This window comes from Rhincodon typus, chromosome 6 (genome assembly GCF_021869965.1).
Source record: "Rhincodon typus isolate 14 chromosome 6, sRhiTyp1.1, whole genome shotgun sequence".
In the NCBI taxonomy this organism is placed as follows: Eukaryota; Metazoa; Chordata; class Chondrichthyes; order Orectolobiformes; family Rhincodontidae; genus Rhincodon; species Rhincodon typus.
Window position 1 is genome coordinate 1,764,284 of NC_063337.1, and position 12,457 is coordinate 1,776,740.

Sequence of the window (12,457 nt, forward strand, 5' to 3'; positions counted from 1 at the left end):
AGTGGGAGCCTTTTTCCTCGGATGGTGATGGCTAGCACGAGGGGACATAGCTTTAAATTGAGGGGTGATAGATATAGGACAGATGTCAGAGGTAGGTTCTTTACTCAGAGAGTAGTAAGGGCGTGGAATGCCCTGCCTGCAAAAATAGTAGACTCGCCCACTTTAAGGGCATTTAAATGGTCATTGGATAAACATATGGATGATAATGGAATAGTTTAGGTTAGATGGGCTTCAGATTGGTTTCACAGGTCGGTGCAACATCGAGGGCCGAAGGGCCTGTACTGCGCTGTAATGTTCTATGTTCTATGTTCTATGTTCTAAATAGCTTTTAGAGTTAAGGGATGACATGTCAGTCAGGCCAAGTGGAGTGTACATCCTATGGAATGTGAGAAGTCATTACCATATCCTGTGTCCCAGACAAACACATCCGGAGGAAGTGTCTCTGGCTGCACAAGATTCAGCTCGGGGTTTTCAGAACTGGAGCAGCAGTAAGGCGAGGACTACGTGGGTACCACATATAGGGAGATAGTTAAACCGCAGACTAGATATGCACAAGCCTTTGAACTGGTGATTAGAGTGTATCTAGAATTCATACCTCATCTTAAAAAAAAGGTACAGGCAGAGAGGGAGTCGGTGATTACTAGTCAAATAGAGTGACCAGGTGTGTAGACCAGGGTAGTGCAGGTTGATATTGATATTTATATTGATGTTTTCAGCCAAGGTCCTACATGGGAAACTGGTAAAGAAGGTAAAAGCACATGGGATCTAGAGTAACTTGGCATGTTGGATCCGAAATGCTTAATGACAGGAGACAGACGGTGGTGGTAGAAGGCTGTTTGTGTGACTGGAGCCCAGTGTCCAGAGTGTATCACAGAGATCAGGGCTGGGCCGCTTATTGTTCGTGATTTATATAAACAATATAGAATAAAAATGTGAGAGGGGGTGCTAAGTAAGTTTTCAGATGACACAAAGATTGGCCAGGTGGTTGACAGTGAGTAAGAAGGTTTTAAGTTAATGGCATAGATCATAAGAGCAGGGAGGTTATGTTGGAGATGTATAAAACCTTGGTTAGGCCAAAGCTGGAGCACTGTGTGCAGTTCTGGTCACCGCACCATTGGAAGTACGTGACTGCACTGGAGGGGATGCACAGGAGATTCACCAGGATGTTGCCTGGAATGGACCATTTCAGAGATGGAGAGAGGTTGGATAAGTTCGGGTTGTGTTCTTTAGAGCAGAGAAGGCTGAGGAGGGACCTGATTAGAGATGTATAAGATTATGAGGAGCATGGATCAGATGAATAGAAAGCAGCCGTTCCCCTGAGTTGAAGGGTAACCAACAAGGGGGCATGATTTTAAGGTGAGAGGCAGGAGGTTTAGATGGGATTTCAACAAAAATGTTCTCACTCCAAGGGTGATGGGAAATCTGCAATACACTGTCTGGGAAGGTGGATGAGGCAGGAAACCTCACAACCTTTAAATATTACTTGAATGAGCACTCAAAGTTTCATAACATTAAAGGCTATGGACCAAGAGCTGGAAAGTGGAACTAGTAGTCAATCACATTGCTGTGAATGAGGAGTCACATGTAAGATAAGGAAATGTCCTTACCTTACATGTGACTCCTCATTCACAGCAATCAGATTTTTTTCCCAAAATTCGACACATGGTCATCATTAGATTCATGATTCCAGACTATTTGAGGGCAGCACGATGGCTCAATGATTAGCACTGTTGCCTCATGGCGCCAGGAATCCAGGTTCAGTTCCACCCTTGAGCGACTGCGTGCAGTTTGCACATTCTCCCCGTGTCTGCATGGGTTTCCTCCGGGTGCTCCGGTTTCTTTCCACAGTCCAAAGATGTGCAGGTTAGGTGGATTGGCCATGCTAAATTACCCATAGTGTCCAGGGATGTGCAGGTTGGGTCAGTAACCAAGAACTTGTCCTGGGCTTCCCACATAAATGCGATGGTCAAAAAGGCACAACGTCTCTTCTTCCTTAGGCAGCTCAGGAAATTTGGCATGTCCACAAGGACCCTCACCAACTTTTACAGATGCACCAATGAAAGCATACTGTCCGGGTGCATAATGGCCTGGTATGGCAATTGCTCTGCCCAGGATCGAAAGAAACTACAGAAGGTTGTGTGCACAGCCCAGACCATCACAGAAGCCAACCTTGCATCTATGGACTCCATTTACACTGCCCGTTGCCACAAAAAGGCTGACAACATCATCAAAGACCCATCGCACCCCAGCATTGCTCTCCTACAACCTCTTCTGTCAGGGAGAAGGTACAGAAGCTTGAACACACGCACCAGCAGGTTCAAGAACAGCTTCTTCCCTGCCGTCATTAGACTGACGAATGGGATCTCTAACTTCAAATAATGTTGATCTCATTAATGTTGATCCAGTCTAGCACATGCCCTGTGCGATGCAACCTATATGCCTCTGTCTAGTTTTTCTTTCACCCTATGATCTGCCTGCACCTCTCGTAAACAAAGCTTTTCACTGTACTTCAGTACATGTGACAATAAATCAATCATATCAAATCAAATCATTAATCATGGAAAATGCAAGTTTACCAGGATAGGGTGAAAGGGGCTGAGTCTGGGTCGGATGTTCTTAGAGGGTTGGTGTGGACTTGAGGGCCGAATGGCCTGCTTCCACACTCTAGGGATTCCATGACTTTTACTGAATTCAAATTCTACCATCTACTGTGGCTGTGTTTCGAACCTGGCTCCCCAGAGCATTGTCTAGGTGTCTGGATTAATGGTCTAATGATAATACCACTAGGCCATCACCTCCCCCAGAGGTCCTTGTCAAGAAGTCACTGAAAGATAAAATTCAGCTGCAGCAAAGCTATTAGCTATGGAAGGCTAATGGAATTTATCGTAAGAGGATTTGAGTACAGGAGTAGCAAAGTATTGCTTCAATTGTACAGGAAGATGTTTAGACCACACCTGGAGAACTGTGTACAGTTTTGGTTTCCTTAACTCAGTAAGGGATCAGTTAGCTCAGTTGGATAGACAGCTGGTTTGTGATCCAAAACCAACTTCAATTGCAAGGTCACCATTAAGCTCACTTTCTCAACCTCTGCTCTCCCCTGAGGCATAGTGATCCTCAGGTTAAAGCAGCTCCAGCTGTCTCTCTCTCTCTCTCTCTCTCTCTCTAAAATGAGAGAGCAGCTGTGCAGTCCTCGATACAATAGCAACTTTACAATCTCAGGAAAGATATTACTGCCAAAGAGGGAATGCAATGAAGGTTCACAGAGTTGTTCCCAGAATGGCAGGACTGTCCTGTGAAGGGAAATTGAGCAAACTGGGCCTGTATGCTCCAGAGCTTTGAAGAATCAGAGAATTGATCTAACTGGAACTTACAAAATACTTAAAGGATGGACAGGGTAGATGCAGATAAAAGGTTTTCCCTTGCTGCGGAGTCCTAACCAGGGGGCACAATTTAAAAATAAGAGGAATGCCATTTAGGACCAAGATAGGAGAATTATTTTTTACTCAGGAGGGTTATGAATCTTTGGAATTCTCTGCTATGGAGGGCAGTGGAGGCTGTGTCTTTGTGTGTATTTAAATTATAGGTTGATAGCTTTCTGATTGCCAGTGGCTTACAGACTTACGGCAATGGGGAGGGTAAAAGGATTAAGTGTTCAATCAGCCATGATCATATGAGGTGAGAGTGATAGCCCTTGACATCAAGGCTGCATTCAACCGAGTGTGGCGTCAAGGAGCCCTTGCAAAACTGGAATCAATGGGAATCGAGGGCAAACTCTCCGATGGCAGAAGTCATTGTACCTGGTACGTAGCAAGATAGTCGTGGTTGTTGGCCATCAATCATCTCAGCTCCAGGACATCTCTACAGGAGTTCCTGAGGGTAGTGTCCTCGGCCCAAACATCTTCAGCTGCTTCATCAATGACCTTCCCTCCAACATAAGGTCAGAAATGGGGATGTTCGCTGATGATTGCACAATGTGCAGCACCATTCACAGCTCCTCAGATACTGAAGCAGTCCATGTTCAAACAACAAGATCTGGACAATATCTAGGCTTAGGCTGACAAGTGGCAAGTAACATTTGCACCACACAAATGCCAGGCAATGACTGTCTCCAATAAGAGACAAATCTAACCATTCAACAGTGTTAACATCACTGAATCCTCCACTATCAACACCCAGGACCAGAAACACAATTGGACTAGCCATATAAACACAATGACTATAAGAGCAGGTCGGAGGCTAGGAATGCTGCAGCAAGTAACTCACCTCCTGACTCCCCAAAGCCTGTCCACCATCCACAAGGCACAAGTCAGGAGTGTGATGGAATATTCCCCACTTGCCTGGGTGGGTGCAGCTCCAACAACACTCAAGAAGCTTGACACCATCCAGGACAAAGCAGCCGCTTGATTGGCACCACATCTACAAGCATCCACTCCCACCACCACCGACACTCAGTAGCAGCAGTGTGTACTATCTACTAGATGCACTGCAGAAATTCACCAAAGATCCTTAGATAACACCTTCCAAACCCACAAGCACTTCTACTAGAAGGACCAGGCTGCGAGATACATGGGAATACCATACGTTGCAAGTTCCCCTCCCAAACCACTCATCATCCTGATTTGTAAATATTTCACTGCTCCTTCAGCGTCACTGGTTCAAAATCCCGGAATTCCTCTCTTTGTGGGTCTACCTACAGCACATGGACTGCAGCGGTTGAAGAAGGCAGCTCACCACCACCTTCTCAAAGGTAACTAGGGATGGACAACAAATGCTAGCCAGCCAGAGATGCCCTCATCCATGATTGAATTAAAAAGAAAGGGACTTGCCCTGAAGAGGAAAAGGAGCTTCACTGGAGGGTGGGAGCAGCAACACCAGCATGGAGCAAATAAATCGAACAGTCTGTTTCTGTGCTGTAACTGATAGTGTAATTCCAAGTAACATAAATGAAAAATTTTCAATCTTAATCCACTCTAATTAAATACACCAATTACAGCCCCAAGCCATCGAGCCTCACCTGGCAGTGTGTCGCTGTTGTCTCCTCGAAGTTAAACAGAATTGACCAAACAATGCAGAAGAGGAAGCCAAAGAGCGGGCACATCACTGTGGCAACCGCCAAGACTGTGAACCGGAGACGCAGTAGCACTGGGTCTTTATCCAGGGGCAGGAACATGGGCAACAACCTAGAAATTCAAATAAAGACAAACATTCCAGAGGCCAGTAATCAGCAACAGGAAATCAGCTCCATTATATACATTTCTGGCAAGCAGGACATGGACCCATAAACCAGGAAGGCAGGGTCTATGTAGGCTCATCTTAATATTTTCATGAGGGCAACCTTTTGATTTTTGCCAGTTTCCTTTTGGTTTCCAGGAGCTCTTTTCAAATTCTCAATAACTGATTGATTATGTCATGCAGTCCTGCGCAGCAATTCCTTCTATATGTACTGACATATTAGGGATTCAGCCTCCCAGGAGCAGAATTAGAATTCATCAATTTCTTCAATAATTATCAACACTTCTTTACATTTAAAAACACATCACATAAGGCAAGCGTTAATTTCTTAGACACCGCAGGAATCAAATTGGCGAAACAGGCATAAATTAGCATCAATATGTTTTTGTTTCAAAATAACTAAGATGTAACTCTACATACAAAAAGCAATCACAAAACAAATCTACCACAGACTGAGGAAGTCAGGGCCAGTGCACGTCCATAGCATATGCAAAAAGCTGCAACATTTTACTCGGGCAGTTACAATCTATTTTACTGCGTCTCAGAACTCAGTCTCAGATTTTAACCATTAATAGAATGTTCATTACAATAGTGTCCAATACATTTTACATATAACGCCTTCTGAACATATGCATCTTTGAACTACAGATCTCAAAGAATTCATTACTTCAGTGATTTCACCTGCTCAAGGTGAGCTAAGTATTACCTCATGCACAGATTTAGAACTTCTCTTGCTTCTGCCTACACCACTTCCAGCCCACTACTCTGCCAACCTGCTGCCTCCTTCACTCTCACCTTCTCCATTCTGTTGGAGCCTCCCTTTTCCTCCAACCCCAACAGCTAGAGCTTCATTCCTATATCCTTGTATCCAGATGGACCAGAGGAAATTGCTGATTGGTTTCCGAGTGTACCTACTGGCAGCAAGCACAGGAGAGGAACAGCTTGTGATTGGTAGAGTAGCATCTTACCTCTACCCTGTTCATTCGATTACATCCTTGAGAAAGCTCTACCTTTGAGGTGTTAAATAAGTACAAATTTGTCATATTATATTTCAGAACAGGAGGAAGACAAAGCAGGAAGACATTAAAGAGGATACAGTTCTCAAATCATAAGGCTCATAATTCAAATTAGGAAGTCAGGAGTGCAGGAGTGAAAAATTCATAGAATGGGTGCAGCACAGCGGGAGACTATTTGGCCTTAGATGTCTATGCTGGCTCTCTGCAAGAGAAACATTGCCAATCCCACACACCAGCTCTTTCCCAATAGCCCTGCACACTATTTCTGTTCAGATAATTATCCAACTCCCTCTTGAAAGCCTTGAATAAACTTGCTACCGAAATATTCCCAGGCAGGGACTCCAGGTGCTAACCACTTCCTCCATTAAAATGTTTTCCTATGTTCTTCCTTCTTCAACCAATACCTTAAATCAGTGTCCTCCAGTCTCAATGCTTGCACCAGTTTGAACAATTTCTCCCTGTCCAGATCCCCCATGGATTTCAGCATTTATATCATATTTCCGCTCAGTTTTCTCATAAATACAGATATTGATTTTTTTTCCTTAATTCAAACTGAATTCAAATATGAGGAAACTGTCCTTTATTCTCTAACTTACCCATTAAAGCTCAGCTTCTTGTACTCTAACATCACTTTGATATTAATATTTGGGTTTGAAATAACTCTACAGAGGCCGGTATCCCCTCCCCAAATCACCCTTTATTTACACATACATGACACTGACCCAGTTCCCTCAGAGCTGGCTTCTAGAGTTAGCAGAACACTCTCGTTTATATCTGTCAGCCAGGACTCCCTTATTGGACCGGTTTAACAGCCCGAATCAAGGAATTCATATTATATGACATCCACCTGCCTGACATTGTTCCAATCACAACATCCCTCCCCTTTAAGCCCTGGGACATAGGCCCGTTCTTTCCTCTGTAGCTTCTCCAGGGGCGTTTGTGCACCAGGTCCAGTTCCTCCAACTCAGCGTGGGATACTGGCGGCGTGTACTGGACCATGGCCTGCCTTCTGTGCCTGGAGCTTCTCGGCCGAAATTCATCTTCTTCTTCAGGTAGTAACAGCATCCAGGCTGCAATATCCGCCATGCCCATCTTGTCCTCAGAGGTTTCTTTGACACTAAGCAGAGGGGGAGAATGCGCGGGTTTTGACAGCCTTGCTGCATGTTCTGAGGGACTGGATATGTGTTGGTCCTGTGCAGTTTGCAAGGTTGCAGGCTTCATGTGGTCCACGTGCTTGTTGACGACTGCCTCACCTACAAAACTTGGCTCTTCAAAGAACTTGACCTCGTGTCGACCATACTTCTTACCCATGCAGGGCCATTCCTATGGTTTCGATACTAAACTTTATCCCTGAAGTAAACTGTCTCTCTTGCTTAGAGGAGTCTTGTGTCCAGTAGCAGCGTTCCTGATACTGTTTCATCCTCCTCTCCACCCCAGGTCTGGGAAGATCAGGTCTAACCCATTAGCAACTCTGCTGGCGCTGTCCCTGTAGTTGCATGAGGGGTGGTCCAATAATCAAACAGGAATGGAGCAGTTTGGAATTGAGCAAAGCTATAGGCTGTTTATTTAATCCTGCCTTCAAAGTTTGGACTGCTCTTTCTGCCAGACTATTGGACAATGGATGGTATGGAGCTGAACTTACATGCCGAATGCCATTCAACTTTACAAAATATTCAAATTCCATGCTGGTAAATAATGACCCATTGTCTGTGACCAACAGCTCCAGGAGGCCATGTATCACAAAAGATATTTGCAGCTTATCTACTGTCATCCTGTGTTTGACGAAGGAACTCTATGTCCGTCCAACCTCTTTGAATGGGTGTCCACAATGACTGAAAACATAGAGCCCATGAAAGGACCAGCATAGTCGACATGTGACCGAGTCTAAAGTTTACCCAGCCATTCCCAAAAATGTGAGGAAGCTGCTGGCAATAATTTTTGTCCTTGTTGGCAATCAGCTATGACGGTATCCAGTTCTGGCCACCAGACATAGCTTCTTGCTAGCATCTTCATCTTGGAAACCCCTGGATGACCTGAGGAGTTCAGCTAGTAGCTGCTGGCAATGTTTGCTCGGGACAATCACTCTTACTCCCCAGAGTAATATGCTATCTTCTATGGTGATCTGGTCTTGGTGGTTGTGATGGCCCTTTTGATTCCTCCATCACCACCAGCTGTTTTAGTTCGAGAGGACAGGATCTTTCTGTTTCCACAGTCTGATATTGTCAATGGTGACCAGAAGGGTGTCCAGAAAGTTTAAAACCAGAATGGACTCTTCCATTGGCAGTATCGCCAGCAGAGTATCCATCAGTGGGAGGTGGCTCAATGCATCCGCATTTGCCTCTTGGCCTCCCAGATGATGTTCCAACTTGTAATTGTACGCACTCAGAATAAGAGCTCACCGCTAAATTCGACCTGAAGCTATGGGCAGCATAGCTGTGTCCTCTTTAAGTAGCCTGAGCAGGGGTTTGTGGTCCATTACTATTATAAATTTACATCCATAAAGGTATTGTTAGAACTTTCTGACACCAAAGATGACCACCAAACCTTCCTTCATATCTTCGTTCAGCATCAGCCAAAGCCCAGGAAGAATACACTATTGGGCGTTTCACGCTGCTGGGCCACCGGTGAGCCAACTCTACCCCAATACTGTACGGGGAGGCATCGCATGTCAGCACCACCTCTCACTTTGGATCGTAGTGGGCCAACACCTTATACAACGATAGCTGCTTCTTCACTTCCCTAAAGGCTACATCTTGGCTATGAGGCCATTTCCAAGGCTGATTCTTTTTTAATAGCAAATGTGAGGGTGCCAGGATGAAGGTTAGATTACCCATGAATTTTCCATAATAATTCACCAACCTGATGAGATACCTAAGCTCTAGTACAGACTTGGGAGCCAAGGCACCTTTGATCATCCTCACTTAATCTTCCAATGGGTGTAACCTGGCCTGTTGACTCTGTACCCACCTTGGAGAAACATCTAAGGACTATCTCTAAGTTCTCTACGTGCCCTTTTTAAAAACCAAAAGAACTGCAGATACTGCAAATCAGGAACAAAAACAGAAGTTGCTAGAAAAGGTCAGCAGGTTTGGCAGCATCTGTGAAGAAAAATCAGAGTTAACGTTTTGGGTTCAGTGTGTTCTGAGGAAGGGTCACCGGATACAAAATGTTAACTCTGATTTTTTCTTCACAGATGCTGCCAGACCCGCTGAGCTTTTCCAGCAACTTCTGTTTTTGTCTCTGAGTGCCCTTTATTAGCCTGCTCTGTTATTGCCGCGTCACCCAGATAAATGGCGTCCTGGGGCAGACCTTGTAAAATGTTCTCCATAGTCCGCTAAAAAATGACACAGGCTGATGATACTCCAAATGGCAGTCTTGCATGGATGAACGGACTCTCTAGCCTCAAATAATGCTGATGTTGCTAACTTTGATCTCGCCTAGCACGTGCAATGTAACCCATATGCCTCTGTCTAAATGTTTTTACAACCTTTGATCTGTACATCCTTGCTTACTAGGATCTGCCTGTACTGCTCGTAAACAAAGCTTTTCACTGTATTCCAGTACATGTAGCAATAAATAAATCAATCACAATTGAGGATACGCATGGCTCATGTCACCTTCGTGAAGGACAGCCCCCTTCCCCGTCCCCATCAGTTTTGCATATAAATCCTCTGCAAGGGATTAGGTATTTATCCAGCCGTGAAAAGTGGTTTACTGTTTGTTTGAAATTCCCATAAAAGTAAAACAACCCTTTGAGCTTCATAATTGGCACTACCAGTGCTGCCCATTCTGCAAACTGTGCTAGTTTGATGATTCCTTCACTTTCCAGGCTCCTGATTTCTGCCTCTCTTTTGTACATAGGGTAAATGGCACTGGGTGGGCCTTGCAGAATCGTGGAATTGCTTCATGATCAACATGTAAGGTGGCCTTGGCCCTTTGATAGTCCCTAGATCTTCTTGAAAAACCTCTAGGTATTTAATTAGGACTTCACTCATGCAGCCATTTTCTAATTGAAACATATTGCATCAGTGAAGTTGAATCTTTCTCAACCACATTCAGCCCATCAAGCTTGGGCCCGAGCCTTTTCCTACAATCAGTGGTAACTGAACCAGCTGCTTCTCATAAGAGACCAGAACCAAAATTGTGCCCATAATCTGTAGAGGGTTCCCGGTACAGGTTTTCAGCCTGGCCGAGGACTTACGCAAATTTATGGCTTGGAGTCCAGAGCGAATTTTAGCACAGACTGGTTCTGCAAGCACTGATATCAACCTCCAATAGAACTGGGTGACTATTTCACCAGATGTTTCTTTTGATTGGTTCTGATTTGGATGTTGCTAAGCAATTGAACTGTTCCAAATCAGCTGTCGATGGTCTTTCCAGGGTGTGCATTCTCCTGGATATTAGCTTATTACTCAATTCAGGACTAGTGGGACACTTCTGCAGTCTCGGGTTCACATATCAGCAGCAACTAACATGGCCTGCAGGCTCAGAGTCTTGAGAGCAGTTTAACCATTTGGCCTAGGCTTGGCTTTATTTGGGGTTTTGCTGTTGGCTGACCTAGAGTTCCTCGGTTCAAGATATGTCCTGAGCAAGGCTATGCAACTGCCTTCACTCAAGTGGTGTTCCCCAAACTCAGTCGGTCTGGCGAGGGTGCCCACTTCTGTTGGAATACCCTGTAACTCATAAGCTCTGCTTGCTGTATTTTCTAATGACAAAACCAGTTCTGGTGCCTGTTTGAAGTCCAGTTGGACTTCAGCTAGTAGGTGCTTTTGCATAGTCTCATCTTTAATCCCACATACCAAACAGTGTCTCAGCATCTTTCTTAGGCTTCAACCAAAATTGCATTCCCACTCTCGTAGCCACTGAAGTAACTCCACAAAGGTAGGTATCCCATCACCAAGTCACCCTTTATTTACACATGGTGCATGACACTGACCCAGATAGCTCAGAGCTGGCTCGTAGAGTGACTAGACCCCTGACACTCCTCTATATATCTGTCAGCCAGGTCTCCCTGACTGGACCAGGTTCCCCAACAGGGAACTCATAGTCTATGAGATCTACCTGGCTGACCTTGTTCCAATCACACAGGGTTGCTATTGACCAGAAACTAAACTGGACCAGCCACATAAAATAAGATGCTGGGAACACGTGACTCCCCAAAGCCTACCCACCACCTACAAGGCCCAAGTCAGGAGTGTGATGGAATACTCCCCACTTGCCTGGACGGGTGCAGCTCCAACAACATTTAAGAAGCTTGACACCATCCAGGACAAAGCAGCCCACTTGATTGGTACCACATCCACAAACATCCACTCCCTGCACCACCAATGTTCAATAGATGCAGCGATATCGTCTACAAAATGCCCTGCAGAAGTTCACCAAAGCTCCTTCACACAAGTCCAATATTTACCACCCGTCCCAGTTGCCCTTGAGGAGGTGGTGGTGAGCTGCCTTCTTGAATCGCTGCATTCCATGAACTGTAGGTTGACCCACAATGCCATTAGGGAGGGAATTCCAGGATTTTAACCCAGCAACACTGAAGGAATGGTGATATATTTCTAAGTCAGGATAGTGAGTGGCTCGGAGTGGAACTTGCAGGGGATGGTGTTCCCATGTATCTGCTGCCCTTGTCCTTCTAGATGGAAGTGGTCATGGGTTTGGAAGGTGCTGAGTCCCCATCACTGGAGCCTGGCCAGTGGGTCGCTTGATCCTGGTCTGTGGGTTACTGGGTCATGTTTAATGGGTCACTGGTTCCTAGCCAGTGGGTCACTGGGTCACAGGGTCACAGACACTGGATCATGGCCAGTGGATTGTGGTTAGTGGATCATTGGAACTCAGTCATTGGATCTCAGTCAGAGTGTCCTAGTCAGTGGATTACAATCACTGGATCCTGTTCAGTGGATTGTGGCCACTGGATCTTAGTCACTGGGTTCCACAGTGGATCGCGGTCCATTGTTCCCATCCAGTGGCTACTGGTCACTGGGTCCCAGTCAGTTGGTTATTGGATCGTGGTCACTAAGATTGGTCAGTGGGTTCCAGTCACTAGACCTTGGTCGGTGGGTCACTGAATCACAACCACTGGCTCATGATCAATGAATCACTGGGCGTGGGTCAGTGGATCCGATCGATGGGGATCACTGGGTGTGGGGCAGTAGATCCTGATCGGTGGGGATCACTGGGTGTTGGTCAGAGGATCCCGGTCGGTGGGG

General features: G+C 45.5%; 1 protein-coding gene across 2 annotated transcripts in view; it reads right to left on the bottom strand.

Annotated features, from left to right (window-relative positions):
- Positions 1-6,938, bottom strand: part of pgap2 (post-GPI attachment to proteins 2) — a 24,465-nt gene extending 17,527 nt beyond the window's left edge. Inside the window, exons 1-2 of one of the 2 annotated variants that reach the window (XM_048598293.1) lie at positions 6,845-6,938; positions 5,015-5,180 (exon numbers count right to left, since the gene is read on the bottom strand). In XM_048598293.1, the coding sequence (XP_048454250.1) occupies positions 5,015-5,180; positions 6,845-6,876 (198 nt within the window). In that variant the 5' untranslated portion in view covers positions 6,877-6,938. The remainder of the gene's footprint in view (positions 1-5,014; positions 5,181-6,844) is intronic. The other variant, XM_048598294.1, reaches the window with a different exon arrangement.
- Positions 6,939-12,457: the final 5,519 nt, after the last annotated feature.